Source organism: Rhizoctonia solani, chromosome 5 (assembly GCF_016906535.1).
Source record: "Rhizoctonia solani chromosome 5, complete sequence".
NCBI classification, from domain to species: domain Eukaryota; kingdom Fungi; phylum Basidiomycota; class Agaricomycetes; order Cantharellales; family Ceratobasidiaceae; genus Rhizoctonia; species Rhizoctonia solani.
In genome coordinates this window covers 1,755,246-1,778,906 of record NC_057374.1, presented here as the reverse complement: position 1 = coordinate 1,778,906, position 23,661 = coordinate 1,755,246, and the positions used below count along the sequence as shown (strand labels likewise).

Here is a 23,661-nt window from a genome sequence, read left to right as displayed (position 1 = left end):
TCGAAAGCTATATATGCACCTACAACTATGCAAACAGGAAACAATACGCTGTGAAACCTTATGGGAAGAGTTTAATGCACAACTGAATTTGTGGGAAACATTTATGGGAATCAGGTTGAAACAAATGTCATTTCACACCAACACTGTAAATCTAGATGCTGTTCCTTAGTGAAGCAAAAAGGGCCAAGACGCCCTAGCGGGCTTAAACTATCATAAACCAACAAGATTTTCCTATTCTCAATGCCCAGTGGCTAATTGATATGTATACAAGCACTTCTGTATTCAACTTCGGCTTAGCGGTCTTTAAAATCATACATCTACCAGCTATATCAACATACCTACTGAAGTCTTCTAAATTGACATTCAGTACTTGCATGGATTGGTCCAGCTTTCTCCGCACATGTTCACCAGCTATATCAACATACCTACTGAAGTCTTCTAAATTGACATTCAGTACTTGCATGGATTGGTCCAGCTTTCTCCGCACATGTTCAAGGCTATCACCTCCCCTGCTGTGTTTTGGAGTCGCATTTCAGGACATCTGCGTATATTACACTCTGTCCAGCTGGCGCCCCGGGAGCTTACTACTATATTTCCCGACAACCCGCGCCCTCACAAACGCCCTCCTAGTCTTGGCTGTCGTAACTTTTCATACTCTCAGCCCTACCCGGGCTGTCTAACCAGGCAAGTTTATGGCTCCTTTATTCACCGGCCGTTATGAATCTTGTATAAAAGGAGCTCTTCGATGACTGGTCATTCCTCAGACCTCTTACCAAGAGTCTTCTTTCTACTATCTCTTACACACTCTTTTCCTCTCTCTCGCTCATTCATTCTCTGACTTAACATGTTGGGATATCAACTTGCTACTCTCTTGGCTGCTGCTGCCTCGCTTGCCGGTGTTGAAGCCACTCCGACTCATAAGCATGGTTCTTGTGGACACAAGAAGTTCTGGTGGCCTGTGAAGCAGACTTGCCTACCGTAAGCAGTCTCAATTTCGACATTGTATTTTCATTTTTATCTAAAGATAACAACAATTAGCTATGGCGGAGTCAAGCACCCTCACCCTGCCCCACCCCGCCACCACTGCGGTAGGTGGTTTTACTGGGACAAGAAGCGGGTAATTCCCTATATTTCATCCTTATTAATGTTTTATCATTTACACTAACTAGGTGCTGCGTTCCACCTCAACCCGAGGTCATCAATCCAGAATGCCCTCCCGGTTGGACATGGAACGAATATGAAACGGCCTGCGTTCCTGCACCCGTGGTAGTTACTCCAGGACAATGCAGTTCCTCAACGTGGTGGTGGGAACCCAAGGCATGCGCTTGCCTGCTGGTGGGCCACCAACTCCTCTGCCTTCCCCTCCGTAAGTATACGTAGCACCTCGCCCTCTAACTCGAAAATTCATGAGACAACCTACTGGTGGCTAGCAACGGGTGGTTGTGCCCTTACGATTGGTACTGGCGCGACGGGTGAGTGAAGGGAGATCGTAGTCTACGTATATATATGCTAACTGGACATCTGAATAGTATTGTGCACCTCGTGAACCTGCATATGGTGCTCCTGTTTGTGCCGAGAAGTATACCTGGGATGGTGCTGTGTTTTATTGCAAGCGCGGCTACTAGCTATTTCCTGGGATTCTCTGGGATTGAATCATTTTTTTCACTCGTCTTCTCACTTTGTCGCACCTTCCAGTCGTTCTTTTGGTTTGAGCTTTGTCTTGTATCTTTACTTTTTTGACAACAAAACTATATTCGGTTGCGATTGGATATACAATTAATAGCGTGCGCTTCAAGGGATCACCCACTTTCTGCCATTATAACCATATTATAGTCATATCCAAATCAATTAAAGCGCGGCGACAATTAACATGCATATGGTGAAACCAAAAGAAAAATGCGGACTTTTCGGACGTAAAAAGTCGTGTCTTATACTAAGGGCGTCAGAAGAACTTAATGACATGTACTATTTTTATGAATCCGCATCGAGCCCACCTCTGGGTGCGGAAATTTACCAGATGCCTGCGATACCTCAACAATCTAATCCAGATTCAACCTCTAAGAATAGGAGATGCATACATCACGGAACGGTAGCTTACCAACCCCTACGCAGCGAGCCTCAAAATCACAGAAAGTCCGCATTATTTCGGGATTCCACTAAGTCTCCGGCCACATAGGATAGAACTACTGCGAAACTGAAAGTAAAGAGAGAATTGCTTCAGAAGAATTATAACTTAATGAACCTGGCGACTTTCTCATGTAAACGGAGCCTATATGCGAAGATGGAACTTAGCCTTCGGGGCTGTGTGGCCGGTGCCGCTAGATGTAAAAGGTAAAAGCATAATTAATCGATGGAGCAATGTACTATAGATGTGTCCCCAACCACAGCGGGTGAGAAATCTGGCGCGGAGCACGCAGATGAGAAACTGGGGCACCGAGACGCGAGTATTACTTGCGGGTGGGTGGTCATCTGTGACCACAGAAATGGAGGGTGGTGGGTAGGTAGAGAGACGAAATAGAATATATGTGAATGAATACAGCATCGCAAGATGGCGGGTCGGAGAGTAAATATATTGCGCAAGCTGAGGGCACGTAGAGACGAAAGACGATAGCAACACGGTCATGTGACCCGTACTCTTTTAAAAAAATACATTTCCATTCTTAAACAAATGGGAGCTACATGCAGACACAGGTAAACAGCTCGAGAGACGTAAAAGAAACATGGAACCGTAAGGATATCCCTGAAAATAAACAACAGGGAAGAAACGGCACACACGAGTCCAGCGGAAAAAAGAGCAGGCGAGAGACTGCCTTTCTGGCATGTTCGGGTCAATATACTTAAGTTGGGCATAGACAGCTAAGTTAAGTAAATAGGAACCAGGCGCTCAGGCTGACCCAAATTATTGTAGTTTGGAAATTTTGATTTATCCCTCAATAGCCAACTCGGATAGTCTGAAAACATTTATTTTATTTAACTTCAACACATCGGCTTCAAACTTTATTCGTTGGCTGTTGTCATGAACCCACTGAAGCGCTCGAAATCGATGCATAGCACCTCCATAGCCATTCTGTTACACAAGTAGTCTTTAGATTAATCAAGCATTCTCCGCATACCTTAAAGGCTATCATTTGCTTTTGTGTGTTTCAGAGGTGTGCTTCGGACCACCTATGTGTATTACATGCCGCCTGAATAACGCCCTCGAAGCTTGCTGCAATTTTCAACAACCTGTGCCCTCACAAACGCCTTCCTACTCCTGGCAGTCGTAACTATTTTCACCTTCATCCCTATTCTGGCTGACTAAAGTTGAAAACTATATGGTTCTATTATGCCGTCTATAATACTGTCCACCGTGTATAAAAGAAATTCTTAACGACCAACCATACCTCAAATCTTCTTGCCAAGCTCTGCTTTACTCTTGCACACTCTTTTCATATCTTTCAATCTTTCAATTTCCTATTGAGTATGTTGTTATATACGCTTACTACTATATTGGCTGCTGTTACCTCGCTTGCCGGTGTCAAAGCCGCTCCAACCCACGCGGATGACTCCTGTGGACACAAGAAGTTCTGGTGGCCCGCAAAGCAGACCTGCCTGCCGTGAGTGATCTTGAATTATGCGTTATGCACTATTTTAACAATAACTGCACATAGCTATGGTGGGTGCCAAGCATCATCACCCTGCTCCATCCCACCGCCACTGCGGCAGATGGTTTTACTGGGACAAAGAGCTCGGGTAACGCCTTATTTCCTGCTTATCTTCATTGGCTCCGTTTGCTCATTGTTTATACTATAGATGCTGCGTTCCGCCTCAACCCGAGGTCATCGATGCAGAGTGCCCTCCCGAATGGGTATGGGACGAATATGAAACGGCTTGCATTCCCGCACCAGTAGTACCTGCTCCGGAGCAATGTGGTCCTTCAATGTGGTGGTGGGAGCCCAAGGCATGTTGCTTGCCTACTGGTGGACCGTCCACTCCTCCGTCTTCACCTCCGTAAGTAATAGCATTGTCTCCAATTTGTGACCTTGTGAGACTAATATGTTGCTGAGCAGTGAGGGGTGGTCATGCCCTTACGACTGGTACTGGATCCCAGAGGGGTAAGTAGGGAGAGATGAGATAATGAGTTCGTGTATGCTGAATCTATCTCTATATAGGTATTGTGCACCTCGAGGACCTACGTATGACACCCCTGTTTGTGTTGAGACCCATACTTGGGACGGAGATGTATTCTACTGCAAGCCCGGGTACTAGTCGCTTTCTCGCGTTATCACTGTGATAAAATTCTTTTTATCCCCTTCCGCCTTGGCTTTTCGTACTTTTTAGTCGCTGCTTCGACTTGATCTTAGTTATGTACGCTTAATTATTGATTGATCAATAGAATTATAGTCAGCCTTCATTGATCAAGCCTATGCTTAGCCTGAGGCCTACTTTCAAATGGACGAGATGGTAGAAGTTGACTGCAACTGAGAGATGTGCCATGTATTATTCCTAAGAATCCATATGAAACAAACTTGCGTGAGATAATCTGCACCAGTGCCGATATAACCTTTACAACAAGGGCACCAACTTCAGTAGAAAGATATGCGCGTTACGACAGCACAAAGGGTACCGTCCTCATAATGCACCTTAGTTGGCATCTAGTATGCATTGATTAATTCCCATCCTTCTATGGATATATATGCTCAGTTGTGGACTGGCTTTCCCCAAGTCAGCCTTCACGTGGTGGTCAATCGATGACGGCGTGGCGAATACGATTGTGACATAATTATCTCATCACGTGAGCAAACACATCCCGCTCATTACCACCACCCTACTCGAAACCGCGAACGTTGCACATCGCTAATTACGCCCAATATGTCAGAATACTGTCCGCCATTTGCACACTTTTCGGATTCGCGGGTGTCGCTGCTTCTGTGAGTTGGGTTTCTTCATGTTGTTGCGTGTATGACTAACTGCGGTGGTGGACAGATGATATTTAGCAGTACGTACAATAAGTATACCAGAGGACACGCCTCGTTCAAAGCAAGACTTACTTTTGGCGTGATGTAGCTGTCGGTGCGGCATATGGAACATCCAAAGCTGGTATTGGGATCACGGGTTTGGGAACGTTTAGGCCGGAGCTGATTATGAAGGTGTGTCATTGACATCTCTCTGGGACGCTTTGTTGGGTTAGCTAACGGATGCTGTGCCGCTCTTTGTAGTCGCTCATCCCAGTTGTCATGTCCGGTATTATAGCCGTGTATGGGCTTGTCGTGGCAGTCTTGATCTCGAATGCTCGTAAGTATACTTACCTGCATGTCTTGTTGTCGCTAATTGACCTTCATTTTCACAGTGGACCCAAAAGTGCCTTACCCACTCTTTTCTGGGTTTATCCATCTGGGTGCTGGTCTCGCATGTGGATTTACGGGTCTTTCCGCCGGTTACGCAATTGGAATTGTAGGCGACTCTTGTGTCCGTGCTTATGTTCACGAGTCCAAGGTGTTCGTAACGATGGTATTGATTTGATTTTTGCGGAAGTGTTGGGATTGTACGGGTACGTCATCTCTGGTTATTTATTTTTTTAGTTGGATGCTGGCTAATAGGAAGTCAGGTTGATCGTTGCGCTCATTATGCACTCCAAGACTCAAGATGCAAGCTTTAGCGAGCTTTGCAAAGCGGTTGTTTCATGAATTACGGGCTTTCCACCCGCAGAGGATGGAGGGTCCCAGTGTAGCTAGAACTTGCATAGGACGAATAATATTACATTGGGTCCAACTGGGCACGATCTGTAATCATACAAGCCAAGTCTTATCGACTTTCACGGCTATCGCTCGAGGCCGAGCGTGCCCTCCTCTTCCCTTTAGTGGTCACATCAGGGCTCGGGCTCCGTGTCCGGCGCGTGCGTTTACGTCGCTTGACACCTCTGCTTGAAGCTGAACTGGAGTTCGAGTCGGAATCAGAATCAGAGCCCGAACGAGAAGAGCCCGAATCAGAGTCAGAGTCAGAGCCTGAATCAGATTCAGATTCAGAGCCAGACGAGCTGGAGCTGGAGCTTGAAGATGAGGGAGAAGCAGACCTATAGAGCACATAAATACGCATCAACTGAGAATTTGCGGAACGTACCGCTTGCGCTTCGCCTCTCTATCTTTCTCTTTTTCCTCCAGAATTTTGTTCGCAACACCGGCTCTGCAAAACGATTCAACATCAGCTCCAACATGCAACAGGATATAGGCTCACCGCTTCTTGAATTCCTCTGGAACTTCTACGCTTGGTTTGTCTCCTCTCTTCCTCGCTAGCTCTGGTTTCTCCAATAACTGGGACCGAGAAGGCCGGGATTTGTACGGCTGAGTCGACTTGCATTCGTAGATAAAGTGGCCCCGTTGTAAGCATCTTGAGAAAGGTGCCACATTGCGTCAGTACATTTGTTCCAATTTTACATTACTAGTGCACTCACTTTTGGCAAACGGTATCGGCAGTCGCCCGTGGGTTCCTATTCGTTCCTCGGCTATTATGTCCAAAATTCATGGTGGTAAACGAGCGGCGGTGGTGGGTGACAACAGCAAGACGATCGGTTCCGACCTCCCCTAATCACATGCTTACCTAACCACAGACCATTAGCTCGAGATTATTTACATCCACGATACCATGACATCTCGTCCTTGTCTCTCTGCGTTCACTGTCTCTGAACTTCTGGGAGATCTCTTGTTAGAGGACTTGCGACTGTATCGGACACCCCAGAATCTGCTCCTTCGACATCTGATAAACCAGCATCTACGCCTAGTCTCACCCACCAATGGCAGCCACGCCCCGCTCGCAAACTCTCTGCAAGGCGACGTGCTATACCACCCCATGTCTCTCCGCCTGCTGAAACTCCACAGGGGCATTTAAGACCAAAACTTGCAAGTCGAGGTAAACGACAATCACGGGCTGTATGGGTTCTTCCGAGCCGTGAGGGACGAGGTTAGTGGAGTGGTGGACTATGAGACGATTGTTCCTAGGCATAGGGTGAATGACTATAGTGGTAAGTAGTACTTATCGATAGCACTTCAAATGTAATGATTTGTAGGAGATAGGTAGAGCCTGGCTTGCTTCGGAGCTACGTCGCAAGTCATTTAAAGATCTACATACGCTTTGGGTATGTCCTTGCCAGGGAGCGAAACCTATTGGCTACCCAGGCCGCGGAAGCAAGACGGCTAAACATACAGGTGCTTTCATTTACGAATATCAATAAAAGGGATTTGAGGGTGAGATTTGTATGCTTTTTGTGGACGCCTTATCTAAAACTTTGCAATAGTGCCGAAAGTCAATGGCGAGGATTAAGCAGGTGCTAAACGAGCGGAGATTGGCGTATGATGATGCCGTCAAACTTTTCAAGGAGGGCGCTGTGCCTGAGCCCGAGCCAGAAACTTCCCCAACAGAGCCAAAAACGAGTCTATTCGAGGCAGAGCCAACAGCCTCACTCGAGACTAAACCAAGTTCATAATATCTGTATTTTACCTTCATTAAAATTACAGTGAGCCCTAGGCTTAATGCCTACTAAGTAGGGTCGGGATCCTATCCACCCTCTCAATGTCGTCGAGCCATTCCCTAGCGCATCTACTTAATGCTCCACTAAATAGTAACATCCGTCAGATCTATACAAAAGGCACCCACATTAACCCACCTTCCCGCCTGAGAGATCTCTTTCAAATCCTCCCGAATCTCTTTCCCCTGTCGCGGCTATCACTATTTTGTTAGCCCTTTCCAAAACACTAGCGAAAGAACAAAGCGCTTTACCTAGGCAGTGGAATCAAAGGATAATAAACCGTTAAACTTTTATCCTCTTTGACTTTGCCCTTCTTCAACCGCATTCCTTCTTCGTCATCTGAACTGACCACATCTAATTCTTCTTCTTCTTCTTCGCCAAAACCTATAACGTCCAGGTGCGTCACAATCATTTTGCCCATATGTCCCAGTTCACACTCTTTTTCTCCCTGAGCCCCTTCCACGAATTTCAACTCTGGCTCAACATGAGGGGCCTTCCACTGAACCAGCGCGACAGGTTGGATCTTTATTTTCTCTCTGTCTATACTACAAAAGGCTCGCTCCCTCAGCCCTCCCATTCATCTCAAGCAATTCCAAGCAAATACTTACAGATCCACAAAAAGTTCAGTCCTCGGATCTATCATCTGAATACCCCTCTTCTCGCACAGGTGGCGTCGTTTCCCACTCGTCTTTAAGAATAAACAACGGTGGCTTGCCCATGAAACTCAAGGATTGGTGGACGCCTACAAGAGCATCCAGGTAATAACCCTTCTCATCATTGAAGAACTCCTCCATTAGTTCTTGATAGGAAATTTCAGGATGGGATATTGCAGATAGGTAAACTGAGTGACGAGGGAGTGGTCAGTAGTGAGAGTCGGGTTCAGATGCATTTAAGCCTCTATTACGTAACGACCTCGAAAGAACACAGTTAACCGATGACCAAATTAAGAGACCCGCTTCGGAGTCCAAGTAAGAGCGACACAAGAGCGACAGCTTTCAGAGCACTCGCTACACACAGACTCGTTCGCTTAAAACCAGGTCCAAAAGGCCCGGGAAACATCCCATATACTTACGCATATATCAAAGTAATTACAATTATTCAGTGCTTTCCGTTCCCCTCTGCACTAAATTGATGCATGTATTTCCCGGAGCCATCTTTCTTCACCTTGGCCTCCAAGTTTCCTGCGCGCGATATACCCTTTTCAATCTGGGAGGCTCTACAACAAACACGTCAACAATCCATATTGTGTTCAACCAAGGAACATTCGAAACATACATTCCATTCAGCTTCTTTATTGTCAGGCCATGATATGAGCGGTTTTTAGGCTCCCATCCGTTGGGCAGACGTTCTTCAAGGAACCATATCTTGAGATCCGCTGCGTTACCATCGAACACTATTTCACCGAAGAGTTGGCTTGTACTTATTTGGATAACAAGAAGAGACGCACCATTGTACGCCAATGCCGAGTTAATGCAACCAAAATTTCTGCCGCTCTTGTTCATTATGTATTGCCCGTTGAAAGCCTTTGAGTGGGCACGTCGGTAAGCGAGGTAGTTGGAGAAATCTTCGAGGGTGAATTTATCCGCAGGCTGCAGACTGGTGTAATTTCAGAGCCAATCAACTAATTCGATATTTAGGTGAACCTACTGATCGATATCGAGTCCTGCTGACCCAAAGAACGCCTCGATAATCTCACGGTCGGGGACGCCCTGGTCGTGTTGCCACTTAATATCGGCACCTAATGCAAGCACAACCATATCGTATAGATACTCATACTTATTGGAAATAAATAAAATTACGTACGAGTATAGCTAGCGTCGTGTTCGATTGCCCCGTGCGCATTGAGATCATCTAAAGTCATCGTCTCATTCCAGTCACGTCCAGAGTAAAGTAGCTTGGCTGTAGCCCATGGAACCTGCTTGCATAGAGTTGGAGCGAGGTTATATACCCCCCTGGATGCTTCCCCCAACTCTTTCCAAGTAATTCCTCGTCCATTTCGAGGAAGAATGCCTAGCGATTTATCTCAATTTAAGTCAAATGGGACCGTATGAATGGCGCCTACCATGGTTTGCTAATGCGTTGAGTGCTGGACATGGTGAACGCGCATCCGCTGGACGAGGAGGCTGAAATTCTCCCCAGGTGCCATCTTGCCCCCTTATATCTCTAAATAATATGTATCAATCTACCTGCATTAGTCATAATGATAAACTGAAACCTACAATGCCACAACTGATCCAATCTGTTTGCTGGGACGGATCGCATTGACGATATGAAGACCGAGATCCCAACCTAGCAAATAAACAAGAAATCCAATGCTAAATCCAGCATCAATGGCTGCTTTGACGAGGGAGATGAGGCCCATGTTGCGTTGAAAGGTAGGGCACTGTATCGTGAGCTAGTTATGTGTTTCCTAGAAGTTCTAGACATTGTAGAACCCTAAGGCCTGTCGTATATCTCTTGGAAGGAACACTGGTATCTACTGTGACTGATATGTTGTATACCCAAGTACTGGGCTGACCCTAGTTATTTGTGACCCATATATCGTCCCGTTGTGTACAGATGTATCGATTGAGGTACCGCATGTGATTGGGCACTGTAGATTGTATGTGCCAAGGTTCCCGGAGTCTCCAATTTTGCGGTATACCCAAGGTCTCCGTTATCACAAGGTACGTGATCTAAATATTGAGCTACCAATCAGAAAAGGGTTAAAACATCTTCTCTAGATCTTATACCTTCGGTGTTGTTTAAATTCCGTGGGCGAGTTATCTATAATATTGTAATGCTAAAGTATATATGCCCGGTATCGATGGAACAGTAGTACGGTAAGTTATCGGATTGCGGTACTAGCCGCCACGTGAACCTGTATAATCAGCGATCTCTTCGTTATCTACTCCAACTACCTCGAGCACAGATGCGGGTTCATGTTTTACCTCGTGTGCCCTACAAGTATGGCCAGCACCGCCAACCACGCGACCCTAGGCGTAGGTCGCTACTGTAGAGACTAAATCAGCCGTTAATATTAACTGCAGCATAGTGCTATATCTAGTAATCAATAGTCAAACAATTCGAGTGATAGTACAAGTGCCAAGTATTTTCCTTTATGGATGCGCACAAGATTAAGTTATTTCTAAGATTTAGACTGGCTCCGAGACAAATGATGTGAGCAAATCTGAATTGAAGAAGTTCCTGAATATTGTAAGGGCTTTCCGATCATCACATCCTTTACGCGTTGTACATCATAACAGCCGAATCTGTCGCTAAGCCAAACTCTGGAGTTAGGGCGACTACATTGTGGATTAATTGATCACTAGTAAACAGTGGTCTCGTCCACACTATGGGAAAGTATAGGGGAGCCGCACTCCTATTGAGTCGCATGGACGTGGAGTCCCTCGCCTCAGAGACGAGCGGTCACGGAACCTCATTGAGCATGTGTGACACGCAATGCCCTAGAATGACGATTGATCTCAAGCGAACAAACACATATTTGGTATGTGTTCTCGCCCAGATAATGGTAAAATTTATATTTGTTGTTATCATTGCCTTGCACACTCGTGGGGTTTTGGTGGCTGGTTTGTGGCTGGGTCTTGATTAACGATCTCTGTAGTCCCTCGAGAAAGTCACTATACGCATCAGGACTTGAAGACCGTATTAATAAATCATAGGAGAGACCCGGTCTACCCGCTTTCTGGTATCTCCGTTATAGTCTCTGGGTTTTGTTCACTCTACTTGCTATCTCTTGGCTTGGGGCTAGTAATTAGGCCCCACTTGCACCTACCAAGGGTTCGCGTATTTATAGCAAACTCCAAGGATCTGATGATCGACATGGGTTCAGAGGCTTCTATGGAAGGTTGTTACACGCCAACTATATTTGGACACCCACATGTAGCAACATTTTCAATCTCCTTTTTTAACTCAATGATTATTATGGTTCAAGTTATTCAACGGCCAATGGCTATTTTGTTTTTTCGTCGGGTGCAGTAAGCTGTTTCTTTTGATTTTGATTTTAACTTTCTAACCATCAGGGTAGTCCGGTAGAGACGCGGATATATGCGTTCACTCGGAACTCGTTTGCCGTGGCCGCAATCGTAATTCTCATATTCCAATTGGTGACCGCACTCCGACAGGTCCAAAGCGAAATTAGAACTCGAGCAACATGAGAAAGATGTTCGGGGGCTTCTCCACAGCACCGCTTACTGGTTCTATTAGTTTGTGTCCTGCTCTCTGCCGTACTTCGTTCTCAAACACTGATTATATTGTAATTTAGGACCGGGTGCATTTTGACCCTATCGAAGAGAATGCGATGCATGTATAAGGGATGCACGATATTCGTATATTGACTCTATTCTATGCGAGTCCCTTACATAATCGAGTTGGCCACGCTCACCCGGCGGACCATTTCAGCCCCTCTCGCTACCGGTATTGTTTGTATCTGATTTCTAACTATATACTCTCGTTTGGATCGCTCCGTTACTCATGTACGAACCCCTTTGACCTTATAATGTCCGGGGGGGGGGATTCTCTGATAACTGTCTTTACTTTCGAACCACTACAATCTTACGGATTGTCATTATCCCGGCGACACGGTCGCCATCGACGTTCGTATTTACAAGAGTGGACTATAAGTGAAACCTCACAGCAAGATGATATCGATATTACTATCAGCACCATCTTGAAAAATCCAAACAAGCTGTATCGACCTTACAGTAAGCAGCAAAAGCTAGTGGCTACATATCCACTAACCCTCCCTGCTGCTTTTCTATCAAGCCATGATGAGCTATAATGTTACTTGGTTTAATTCATCAGATATTAGATTTTCGAATATTTCTCCATACAGAGTCTCGGAACTATTCGACTGTCCATCCTCGCTACATAACCCAATTGACGGTTTAGCTTATTCGCTATCTATGTCTCCGTCCAAAAATCGATACTTTTTTGAAAAGGTTAGTTACAGTGAGTGCTATATCCTTTTTATTTCTTGTTCTCATGGAGCACATGTGTGAAACAGCTTATCGAGTCCAGGTTTAACTGGCTGGAAGAGTGCCAGGAGGTAGAATATACGAAACTCAATTACCTCGCATTTGGTTTGTGAATGCTTGGGAGTTTGGAGAATTCAACTGGTCGGATATGACTCATGTGCAAGAGTTGACCTGGATCCGGGAGTATTCATTACCTCTCGTGCTTTTTCGCAGTTCACAGATTACATCTGAGGCAGGCCTGATAACTCGGAGGTCTATTACATCCTCGATCGTACGGGAGATCCTCTTCAACTCCAAGTCTGTAAGAAAGACCACCCTCCACTTCAAACATCGATACCCACTAAAAGCTTGGTCTCGGGTTTACAAACATTTGTCTGTATGTCCTGTTGGTAAGAACTAATTGACTATCCCACGAGCACCGATGTGATTCGGCCCTGTTAGCTCAACTGTCTGTAATTCCACTGAATGTCTCCGATGTGAATGTCACCACAGCAGACATTCAAATCACGCTAAATCCTGTGCATATGCAATATGGACCGCGAGTCGACTCTCAGCATAACTCTCATCGTCTTCGCGGCGATATATGCGACTTTATTGAAGACTACCGGTCAGGCACGGCACTTGCTGTCAATTAATGAAGATGTATAGTATGGGCGCTCGGAAGATGTCTGTCATGGACATACGATGGCGACTCGTGACGAAGAGAATATTGCAGTGGACAACCGACGTAGCCAAACGTCGAATGTAGAGGTATAGTACTCGGTTTCAGTCATTGACAGTACTTAGAGAGGAAGTACCTCTGGGCGACAACATCATTTTAATGACACATTCATAACACTCTCGATATATCTCAGCCCTCGAATCGCCGACAGCGCCATGAAGCCCACCACCTGCCAATTTATCCGTCTTGGCACTAGGCTGTATGGGCGAACCATTATCGCAAAGGCACCGAGCATGTGGCCAGAGAGGAGGGGTATAAAATATCATGCTATAGACCGCGATAATCCCATCTTCGAGTTCTCTGCCCTCTCAGCTCAGCGCTCTTTCCTCTCAACCTCTCAGTTCACTTTAACATTCTTTTCGACCAATGCTCGGACTCAAACTCGTTGCGCTGCTCGTTGCTTGCATCACGCTTGTCATCGCGTCGCCCACGCCGACCCACAATCACAAAGACTGCGACCGCAACTACTTTTGGTGGGGCCGCAAAAGTCGTTGTTTACCGTGAGTGCCTCCTTTTCAATTGATCAGTATGGAAGTTGGGCGAGCGCTGATGTGCATATGGCGAGCTAATAGGTACGGTGGGATTCGAGGAGTGATTGTCCCTCCGAAGCATCATTGCGGAAGGTGGTACTGGCACAGCAGCCTTGGGTACGTCCCAGTTCTCTATCGTGTTTATATATCAAATAATAGTTCTGACCCGTGCATATACAGGTACTGTGTCCCGCCTCAGCCTGACTGGTCCGACCCACAGTGCCCGGCTGGATGGCGCTGGGACGACGGAGCATACTCGTGTCTCCCTTCTGCTCCTTCTTTGCCCGATTCTGGTTATGGCACTGGGGAGGTTAGTATCGGACAGTGTGGGCCGTCATACTTTTGGTGGGGTCCTAGGTCGTTCTGCTTGGTGATCGGCGGGCCGTCTGTTCTTCCAGTTGTTCCGTACGTGCACCGTTTACTTCTCTCATAGTATCTATATCTCTTGTTTCTAATCGAACTGGATACAGAAACGGATGGGCGTGTCCGAGTAACTGGTACTGGCACGGCAACGGGTAAGTCTGGGCACGGTCTATCTATCGAGGAACCCAATTGTATATTGATTGTGTGTTGGTGCTGTGTAGATTTTGTGTGCCTCGTCAGATCGGGTACGGGTCGAACCCTGTATGCGGGTCTAGTTATAGATGGGACGCGGGAGCCTCGTGTTGCAAGCGGGGATACTAAGCCAGGCTATGAATGGTGAAGCACCTGATATAGCTAGTGCCTCGGCACTGGTACATTCCCTTGCCTTTGCACCAATTTTTTTCTTTACTTTTTTCAACTTTATGTATTTTGATTGTACGTTTGGACAATCGCAGTTATTTCTTTTCGTTATTGACTCGCTGGGACCAACACGGAATGGTAAATACCAGAGACTGGACGTGGGATCGTCTAGCATGGAGTGTCTGAACTTGGAGGTTCACAAAGTCTAGAATTTTACCCAATTTGAAAGGGCTGACTGGGATCCGGGAGTATTCATTACCTCTCGTGCTTCTTCCCGGTTCACAGATTACATCTGAGGCAAACCTGATAACCGGGAGGTTTATTACATCCTTGATTGCACGGGACATCCTCTTCGACTTCAAGCCTGTAAGAAAGACCACTCTCAACTTCAAATATCAATACCCACTAGAAGTTTGGTCTCAGGTTAACAAACATTTATCTCTATATCCCATTGGTAAGAACTAATTTGCTACCCCACGAGTACTGGTGTGACTCAACTCCATTAGCCCAACTGTCTGCGATTCCACTGAATGTATCCGACGCAAGGGTCGCTACAGCAGACATTCAAATCACACTAAATCCTGAACATACGCAATATAGGCTGCGAGTTGACTCTCAGAGTAGCCCTTATTATCTACGTGGGGATGCATGCAACTTTATTGAAGACTACCGGTCAGGCACAGTACTTGATGTCATCGGCTCAGTGGGTGGTCTGTTTGGGTTGCTTCAGGCAGCACACCTCTTGCTCCCCCGGGAGACCGTTATTTTAGGGACTGGTGGGTAGGTGGTTTAGTCTTTCAGACTTGGCGTCTGGTTTTTTTTTCTCATTGAATATTCAGGTGCCAAGACCATCGGTCCGTTTGGGCTGCTGGGTTGGTGTAGCTTGCAAAATTTCAAGCGGCGCTTGAGGGAAGAGTATCACATGCACTCCGATGAAGAGAGCGCACACGCAATTCAGATCGTCAAGTTTTTGCAAGATTTTGTAATTGATTTTGGCCCGGCCGACCTTGACTCTGTAGATAATCATCCGCGTGAATCAAGCGCTTCATCTGTCAAGGCCGAGTTGCATGAAGGAGATGAGAACGAGCCCGGTTCAGAAATGTAAGTGGGCATGTTCTCATCGTCTGTGGGGAAATCTAATAGACACGGGGCCGAGTAGTCCGCTGATGCCTTTGGCTGGGCGATCGCATGATACGCCAATTCATAGTGGAGTAGCACAAAGCCCGAGCTGCACTGATAATGATCACGTTCAGCATGCTGTTTGATTGCGCTATGTGTATTCTCATTATACCTTCCGTTTGAATGAATGTGATCTTGCGTCAATCGTAGATATAAAGTTGAATGTGTCATTGAAAAGTTGTTGTTGCCCAGAGGTACCTCCTCTCTAAGCACTCTCAATGATTGGCACCGAGTATTGTACATCTACATTCAACGTTGGGCTACGTCGGTTGTTCATTGCAATTTAGTATTTGTTGTGAGTCGTCATTGTATGTCTATGATACACGTCTTCCGAGCGCCCGTGCCATACATCTTCACTAATTGACCTTGTGTCTTGACCTCCAAGTTATTGTCGAACTCATAACACTCTTGACATGTCCCAGCCCCCGAGTCACTGACGGCGCCTGACAATAGCTTTGCTTACTCCAAATTTGTAGATTAACTGCAGCAAGTGTTCACATTCTAAAGTTATTTTATAATTAAATTGAATGTAATTTTCTCATGATGATTTGAATAAGGGGGTCACATGACTCCATATGATTAGGAGTCCCTGGATGACAACTACTTGACAACCCAAATGACCTGTATGGTCCTCAGTTGTGTAGCTTGGCCCTCAAATTATATGACAACCTATACGACAATCTTTTCTGCATTGTATGTTCAGTCTTGAGAGAGCTCACGACTTGCAAACAATGGTTTACGGCTATCTTAGTATAGAGACACGCAAGACGGGAGTAATCATGGTAAGTGTATGGAATGAATGGGAGTAGATAAATGTACATGAAACCTGAGTCTAGTCCTAGGTACCCAGGCAAAGGTGTGGAACAGGTTTTGAGTGTGGAACTCTACGGGGGCATGAATTTATCTGGAGGCCTCCAGAGCACTCATGAGGACCGGAGCGCTGCAAGGAGGCCCCCCCCCAATCCGTCAGTGTCATAAGTTCCTATGTCACATCGTGCGGTCTCACGAGTTGATGTAGAGCCTCGCAATCTACTCAATCCACTCGTGGTTACTCACGAGTTTGATACTCTTCTCACGATTGAGTGGTCTTTGCGGCGTTGTTTGTTGATTAGCTACATGTGTACGCTTGCTTTTAAACTATAATTGGCGATTGATCTCATTCACGCACACAGTGTAATACAGCTAATACAGTAATTCATTGTTTCAGTTCTCACAGAGGCTTGCGCAACACAAGCATACGTCACAAGTATAACCCAATACAACCCAACGCTACACGGCACGACACAATCCAACACAAAATGACACGATGCGGCACAAAACGACACGCAAAATGACACAACGTAAGATAATAGTACATGATATAAAGTAGAAACGGCGGAGTGGGGGTTGAGGCAAGTCAAGGCACAGGCAATAACGCACATGAGGATGAGGAAGAACAATATGGATACAGGGCAGAGCAGTATACCTAACCATGGAGAAAACAAGACAAATTAGACGGAACAGGTTTTGCGTGTATGATTGGGAGGAGGTGACAAGTCGACAGAACACCAAAGAGCTAAGAGCAAAAAGAGCAAGAAAAGGGAAAGGGAAAGTCAATGAATTGAGTCATTGTGTACACGCTGGTCTGGAGTTGGGGTTGTGAGAGGGCATGACGGGTGACAGTCTTGAGTTAATACGCCTAGTGGGTGGCTGGGCCCTTGCCCTTTGACCGTGCACTAATCCGTCCGTTGTCGTTGTACTCGACCGGCTCCTCTGCGGTGAGTGCTGCATTGTTCTCCTCATCTCCACTCTTGCCGCCTTCCATTCCTTTGTCATCCTCTTGGACCTGTTCCCATTTGTTGTTGTCAACCCATTCCTGCGTCCACAAGTCCGCCATTTCCTCGTCTACTTCCTGTATAAGCCCCTCGCCGCTCTCTTTGCCCGGCCCCTCATCAAACTCCTTGTCCAACCCCAGCTCTCAAATCTGCTGCGTATAAGCAACTTGCTTGTTCAGGGTTTGGTCCGACTGGTTGGGTGTTGTAAATTGGGGGAAAAGAGGTTGTGTCCTAAACGTCTGTAAGGACGTCAAGGAGGAGGGCGCTTGCGGCCGGATGTAACTAAGTGAGAACCGCGTAAGGCGGTGGCAAGCTATCCTACAACAACAACCAGCTATACTACAATGACCAAGGCCGTAGGGGCAATGGCAAGCTATGTAAGTACAACAGAGAAGCCGCTTAAGGCGGTGTAGACTAGTGACTAAGTAAGGTTACTGGGCTGTAAGGCCCTTGTACAATGTAGGATGCAACAAGAGGTAATCAACCTGGGTGTTACCATGGTTGGTTGGCCTCCTTATATATTCTACAGGTAAACTAATTACAAATACATTATATGCAATACCTAATCCAATAAGAACCCCGCTCCGCAGTCAGCCTTACTCATGCATACGTGTCACTGACGTGTCATGATGACGTCATGGGTGGAGGTGGCTACATATGCTGATTTAAGCGTGGATGGGGACGTGGCTTGGTGCTTAGCGTATGATAAAAGCGCCAAAGTCACGTGATTGAAAATATCGTCCATTTGTCTTTGTTTAAATTCGAGAAAATGGGAATAAATTCCCTGGTATTGATTGTGTCTACAACACTGCCCCCCTCTAAGGGCCTTGGCAGCGCCAAGGGCCTTCTTTCTCATTTCTTCCTTGTACTTCTTCAAAATTTTCCCTGCGTTTTTCAGGTTCTCCCAGGGTTCCCATGTGTTCTCCTTGGAGCCATATCCCTTCCATTTTACCCGGAAAAACCATTTCCCATTGCGTTCTTCTGCATTGGTTATCCCCTCTACCTCGTATTCCTCCTCCCCGTCCACAGTGACTGGTGGCGGGCGGTTTTCAAAGTCACGCTTGTCATCTCTTTTAACCTTAGACAGAAGTCCCACATAGAAGACGTTGTGAATACGCATTGTTGGGGGGAGTTCAAGCCGGTAAGCATGGTTGGAGATTTTTTTGGTAACCTTGAATGGGCCTAAGCATTGTTCTGTTAGCTTAGGGCTTAAGGTCTTGAGTTTGACATTTTTGGCATCAAGCCATGCTTCCTCTCTGATTTCAAACTCTAAGGGGTTCCCTGTTTCCCTGGCAGTCATTTGTATCTTGGATTGCCGGAGGGCGGCTTCAACTTCTTTCCATTGTGCTTCCATTGTTGCGGCAAGGTCATTGGCTTCTGGTACATCTGTTGGAACGTTGGACAATGTCAAGGTGGGTTCCCAGCCATAAAGGGCTTTGAACGGTGTTTTCCCTGTACTGCCATGTACTGCGTTGTTGTACGCAAATTCTGCCATGGGGAGCCATTTGGTCCAGTCCCTCTGGTTAACCCCTGAGTATGCTCTAAGGAAATGTTCTATTGAGGGGTTTACCCGTTCCGTCTGACCGTCACTCTGAGGATGATAAGCCAAAGAGAAGTGGGGGTCTATTCCCAGGCGTTTGTATAGAGCTTTCAGGAACTTGTTGTTGAAGACCCTTCCCCTATCCAAGACCGTTTTTTCAGGCATCCCATGCCATTTCCACACGTGTTCCAGGAACAATTCTGCTAGCTTGGGTGCTTTGAGCTTTTTGGAGCATTTGACAAAAATACCGTACTTGGTGAAGCTGTCAACAATAACCAGGATTGAGTTGCAAATTCCATCCCTGGGCAGGTCCACTATCATGTTGTAGGATACGTGTTGCCATGGTCTGCTAGGAAGCTCAAGGGGTTGGGGCGGTATTGATGCATATTTTGGCTTCCTTATCCGTTGACATGTTTTGCAGGAGTCCACGTGCCAGTATGTGTCAGCACAGATCCCGGGCCAGTAGTAATCCCTTGATACCAACTCTAGGGTTTGTTGTCTTCCTGGGTGTCCTGCCAAGGGGCTGTCATGGAAGATGTGGAGTAGGTCCGTCCTTAGTGTTCCAACATCAGGGACTACAATTCATCCTTGGTAGAAGAGGAGTCCAGCCTCCATTTGGTAATCCTTGAATGCGCGCTTAATGGACGGAGGTGCCTTAGACTTGTTCTGGAGGAATTGTAATATTTCCTCCAGTGATTTGTCCTGATCTAGGGCGGCTTCAATTTGACGTTGGAGTTCCTTCTTGGGGGTTACCAAGGCTACGTTGGCAAATATGGGGTCAGGGAGCATGGTCTGGTTGGCGGGTGGAATGTCAGCATGGTCAGAGCGTTGTGAGAGAGCGTCAGGTTTTCCAGATTGTTTCCTGGGGCGGTAGACAATCTGGAAGTTATAACCGGCCAATAACAGGTGTGTCGTACACCACTGTAAGGTGGGTACTTGCTAGTGAAGGTGGGCGCTTAAGGCCATACTACTACAAGCACATGTATGTATCTAACTTATTTAAGGCTATACTGCTAGCGCTTACGGCGCTCTACTGCTAACTATTGCTGACGAAGGGGCCGGAGGCCTGGGAGGTGTGGTAGGTAAAGGTAGGGGGTGATGTCAGCTGAACTTCTGGGGGCTGGCTTACTTAGCTGGCTGATGCCTCCTCAATGAATATGAGACGAGGTAAAATTGACTTGGGGTCTCCAAGCGATTTTCCTGCTGTATATATAGACAAGAGCACACTATCTACATGGTCTGTGCTCGTGAGAAAAGAAGAGTCCGTGTGAAAAGGGAAGCGTACTGCGGGCTGCGCGGAAGCGTGGATTTCTCCTAAGCGCCCTTGGCACGGCATCTCGGCGCGGCATCTCGGCATAATAAGCGCCGAGATCACGTGATCAAAAAACAAAAGATATTGAGTCCGTAAAAAATACTAAAAATAACAGAAAAATCATGCGGTTCTAATGGTATATGTTAGGAGGTTATAACATTGCCCCCCCCTTAAAGGCTCTTGGCGGAGTCACAAGCCTTTTTCAGTTGCGACTTGTTGAAGCGTTGGATTTCCTCTTGGCTATGTTCTAGAAGCTCCTCTGGTTCCCATGAGTTGTCTTTGGGCCCGTATCCTTTCCATTTGATCAGGTAGAACCATTTTCCGCGTTGCCTTTTAGAGTCAATGATTTGTTCCACCTCGTACTCCTCTTCTCCCTCTATTGTTTCCGGGGGTGGTCGTTCAGGAAACGGTTGACTCGGGGATTCATGGGTTTTGGATAGTAGTCCCACATAGAATACGTTGTGGATCTTCAAAGATTCTGGTAGTTTCAGGCGGTAGGCATGACTAGAAACCTTCTCCGTTACTTCAAAAGGACCTAGGCGTTTTGGATCTAGTTTGTTGGAGTTGGTTCTGAGCTCTATGTTTTTTCCGTCCAACCAGACTTTTTTGCCAATTGAGTATTTGGGAGTTGTTCCTTTCTCTCTAGCCATCCTTTCCTTGCTCATCCTTAAGGCCGCTTCGGCTTCCTTCCATTCCCTGGCCAGGGTATCTGCTACATGGTCTGCTTCTGGTACGTTAGCTGGCACGTTGGACGGGTTCATCACTGGACTTCTCCCATAAACCAACTCAAAGGGGGACCTTCCTGTTGCGGCATGCTTTGCGTTGTTGTATGCGTATTCCGCTAGAGGTAGCCACGTGGCCCAATCTGAGTGATCCGCAGAGACATAGGATCGGAGGTAGAATTCTATAAACTGGTTTACTCTTTCTGTTTGTCCGTCTGATTCTGGGTGGTAAGCCGATGAGAAGGATGGGTTGATCCCTAATCGTTGGTAAAGGGCCCTCAAGAATTTGCCTGTGAATGTGGAACCTCAATCTGATATGGTCCTGACTGGTAGTCCGTGGAGTTTCCAAACGTGGGCAACAAATAGATCTGCTAATCCCTTGGCGGTGGTCTTCTTTGATGTGGGGATGAAATGGCCAAACTTGGAGAATGAGTCTATAACTACCAGGATTGCATTGTGTCCTTGTGACTTGGGGAACCCGGTGATGAAGTCATAGGAGATCGTATGAAATGGGAAAGGGGGGACTTCTAAGGGTTTCAGGGAGATTACAGGGGCATGAGCGCGACGATTGGCTTGGCAGGTGGGGCAACATTCGACCCATTCTTTTGCTGATGACTTCATGCCTGGCCACCAGTAGTTCCGGCTAAGGAGTTCTAAAGTCCTCTGCTGCCCTGGGTGTCCTGCTAGCGGGGAGTCGTGAAATTCCTTAAGCAATTGTTCCTTGAGAGGCTCTGAGTCTGGGACTACCAATTTTCCGCGGTACCAAAGGAGATCTTCTTCCCAGTCATAATCCCGGTAAGCCTTTTGGATGGAAGGAGGTGCATTATCCGCGTCTTCCGTCAGGAACTGGATGATAGGTTCCAGTGATGGATCCTCCCTGAGTTTGGAGCGAATTTCTGTGACAATTTTGACTTCTTCCTCTGACGTATTGGCAAAGACTTCCGACGGAAGCATGACTTCTGGTTCTGGGGGTGTGTCCACATAATCTGACCTTCTTGATAACGCGTCTGGTTTCCCTGACTGCTTTCCCGGACGATAGTGAATCTCAAAATTGAAATTGCTCAGGAAGATGCGCCATCGTGCGTGTCTGCGGTTGAAGGTCCGTGCCTGCATCCAGTACTCAAGGTTGCGGTGATCTGTAAATACCTGAACCGGCTTGTCTGTAGCTTCCAGGAAAATGCGCCATTCCTCCAAGGCCTTGATGATGGCCAGGAGCTCTTTGTCGTGAGTGTCATAGTTTCCTTCTGCCCCTGAGAACGATTTGGACATGTACGCAATTGGGTGTAATCGGTTATCTGAACCCTGCTGACTAAGAATGGCTCCCATGGCAACCCCTGAGGCGTCTGTTTCAAGGTAATAGGGGAGTTCTGGGTTGGAATGGATGAGAACCAGTGATCTGGTAACAAGAACCTTCAACTCCTGAAATGCTGCCTCTTCTAGGTTGCCCCATGACCAAGGGGTTTCCTTTCTGGTGAGATTATGTAGAGGGCGTGCAACCGAGCTGAAGTTGGGGATAAACCGGCGGAGGTAATTGACGAACCCTAGGAAGGCCTGGACCTGTTTAATTGTCTTGGGCTGTGGCCACGACGTGACTGCCTCGATTTTTTTTGGTCCATGGAGAAGCCGGCTGGAGATATGACGATGCCCAAGTAATCCACCGTAGTGACGTGGAAATGACATTTTGACAGTTTGCAGAACAACTGGTTCTTCATTAGTCTAGACAGAACTTCTCTGACGTGGAGCGGGTGTTCCTCCGGCTTTTCTGAGAAGATGAGAATGTCATCTAAGTAAATTACCACTGTTACGTCAATCAGGTCCCTGAACAGGTCATTCATAAAGTGTTGGAATGCGGCGGGAGCGTTTGTGAGACCAAAAGGCATGACCAAGTGTCGTAGACACAGTTGATACCAGGGAATTTATTCCCATTTTCTCGATTTTAAACGAAGACAAATGGACGACATTTTCAATCACGTGATCTCGGCGCTTATAACATACGCTAAGCGCCAAGCCACGTCCCCTTCCGCGCTTAGTCAGCATACATAGCCACCTCCACCTGATGACATCACTATGACACGTCAGTGACACGTATGCATGAGTAAGGCCAACTGCGGAACGGGGTTCTTATTTGATACGGTATTACATATAAATGTATTTGTAATTAGTTAGCTCTGTAATATATAAGGAGGCCAACCAACCATGGTAACACCCAGGTCAATTACCTCTTGTCGCATCCAACACTGTACGAGGGCCTTACAGCCCAGTAAGTTACTTAGTTACACGCCTTAAGCGTCGTTCTTGCTGTACATATATAGTTTGCCGCCGCCTTATAGCGTGTGGCCATTGTAGTTAGTTAGTTCGCCGTCGTAGGGTTACCCGACGCCGCCTTAAGCGGTTCATTGTATTAGTCACACGGCCACAAGCGCCTGCACCCTCGACGTCCTTACAGACGTCTAGGACACTAGGTAATCGACCTTAAGTCGGTTGCAAACCGTGCCTACCCGCACCCACCACACTTAGTCCAACAACAAGAAGGAACCTTGTACTAGCACGAGGGAAAAACCGGAGATCGGGATCGCCTTTTGCTGTTAATAATCAAACCAGCGTCGTCCCCTCCTAGTACCGAATTGCTATAAGGCAAGAATT

The 23,661-nt window shown here is 46.7% G+C and overlaps 8 protein-coding genes across 8 annotated transcripts; 3 read left to right on the top strand and 5 right to left on the bottom strand.

Annotated features, from left to right (window-relative positions):
• Positions 1 to 844: 844 nt before the first annotated feature.
• Positions 845 to 1,625, top strand: RhiXN_09372 (uncharacterized protein; the record flags this gene model as incomplete). The annotated part of the gene is made up of 6 exons (XM_043329188.1): positions 845 to 978; positions 1,039 to 1,088; positions 1,170 to 1,219; positions 1,271 to 1,366; positions 1,431 to 1,472; positions 1,530 to 1,625. 6 exons carry the CDS (start codon positions 845 to 847, stop codon positions 1,623 to 1,625), a joined length of 468 nt encoding a protein of 155 aa, XP_043180634.1.
• A 1,916-nt stretch (positions 1,626 to 3,541) lies between these two features.
• RhiXN_09371 (ATP synthase subunit C) lies at positions 3,542 to 5,666 on the top strand (the record flags this gene model as incomplete). The annotated part of the gene is made up of 12 exons (XM_043329187.1): positions 3,542 to 3,596; positions 3,651 to 3,732; positions 3,793 to 3,990; positions 4,050 to 4,094; positions 4,152 to 4,241; positions 4,859 to 4,910; positions 4,966 to 4,978; positions 5,047 to 5,129; positions 5,199 to 5,274; positions 5,330 to 5,477; positions 5,515 to 5,530; positions 5,580 to 5,666. 12 exons carry the CDS (start codon positions 3,542 to 3,544, stop codon positions 5,664 to 5,666), a joined length of 945 nt encoding a protein of 314 aa, XP_043180633.1.
• A 118-nt stretch (positions 5,667 to 5,784) lies between these two features.
• On the bottom strand, positions 5,785 to 6,501 carry RhiXN_09370 (Zinc finger, CCHC-type; the record flags this gene model as incomplete). Its single annotated transcript, XM_043329186.1, has 4 exons — positions 5,785 to 6,052; positions 6,100 to 6,162; positions 6,214 to 6,366; positions 6,431 to 6,501. 4 exons carry the CDS (start codon positions 6,499 to 6,501, stop codon positions 5,785 to 5,787), a joined length of 555 nt encoding a protein of 184 aa, XP_043180632.1.
• A 1,247-nt stretch (positions 6,502 to 7,748) lies between these two features.
• Positions 7,749 to 9,863, bottom strand: RhiXN_09369 (peroxidase family 2 domain protein; the record flags this gene model as incomplete). The annotated part of the gene is made up of 8 exons (XM_043329185.1): positions 7,749 to 8,000; positions 8,666 to 8,717; positions 8,777 to 8,894; positions 8,949 to 9,097; positions 9,149 to 9,239; positions 9,305 to 9,511; positions 9,564 to 9,664; positions 9,721 to 9,863. The coding sequence occupies 8 exons, from the start codon at positions 9,861 to 9,863 to the stop codon at positions 7,749 to 7,751; spliced, it is 1,113 nt and encodes a 370-aa protein (XP_043180631.1).
• A 3,701-nt stretch (positions 9,864 to 13,564) lies between these two features.
• RhiXN_09368 (uncharacterized protein) lies at positions 13,565 to 15,556 on the top strand (the record flags this gene model as incomplete). Its single annotated transcript, XM_043329184.1, has 6 exons — positions 13,565 to 13,698; positions 13,771 to 13,845; positions 13,909 to 14,038; positions 14,737 to 14,905; positions 14,958 to 15,227; positions 15,291 to 15,556. 6 exons carry the CDS (start codon positions 13,565 to 13,567, stop codon positions 15,554 to 15,556), a joined length of 1,044 nt encoding a protein of 347 aa, XP_043180630.1.
• A 1,752-nt stretch (positions 15,557 to 17,308) lies between these two features.
• On the bottom strand, positions 17,309 to 19,773 carry RhiXN_09367 (Retrotransposable element Tf2 protein; the record flags this gene model as incomplete). Its single annotated transcript, XM_043329183.1, has 3 exons — positions 17,309 to 17,514; positions 18,249 to 19,537; positions 19,631 to 19,773. The coding sequence occupies 3 exons, from the start codon at positions 19,771 to 19,773 to the stop codon at positions 17,309 to 17,311; spliced, it is 1,638 nt and encodes a 545-aa protein (XP_043180629.1).
• A 693-nt stretch (positions 19,774 to 20,466) lies between these two features.
• RhiXN_09366 (Retrotransposable element Tf2 protein) lies at positions 20,467 to 21,057 on the bottom strand (the record flags this gene model as incomplete). Its single annotated transcript, XM_043329182.1, has 1 exon — positions 20,467 to 21,057. The coding sequence occupies one exon, from the start codon at positions 21,055 to 21,057 to the stop codon at positions 20,467 to 20,469; it is 591 nt and encodes a 196-aa protein (XP_043180628.1).
• A 267-nt stretch (positions 21,058 to 21,324) lies between these two features.
• RhiXN_09365 (Retrotransposable element Tf2 protein) lies at positions 21,325 to 22,898 on the bottom strand (the record flags this gene model as incomplete). The annotated part of the gene is made up of 2 exons (XM_043329181.1): positions 21,325 to 22,614; positions 22,677 to 22,898. The coding sequence occupies 2 exons, from the start codon at positions 22,896 to 22,898 to the stop codon at positions 21,325 to 21,327; spliced, it is 1,512 nt and encodes a 503-aa protein (XP_043180627.1).
• Positions 22,899 to 23,661: the final 763 nt, after the last annotated feature.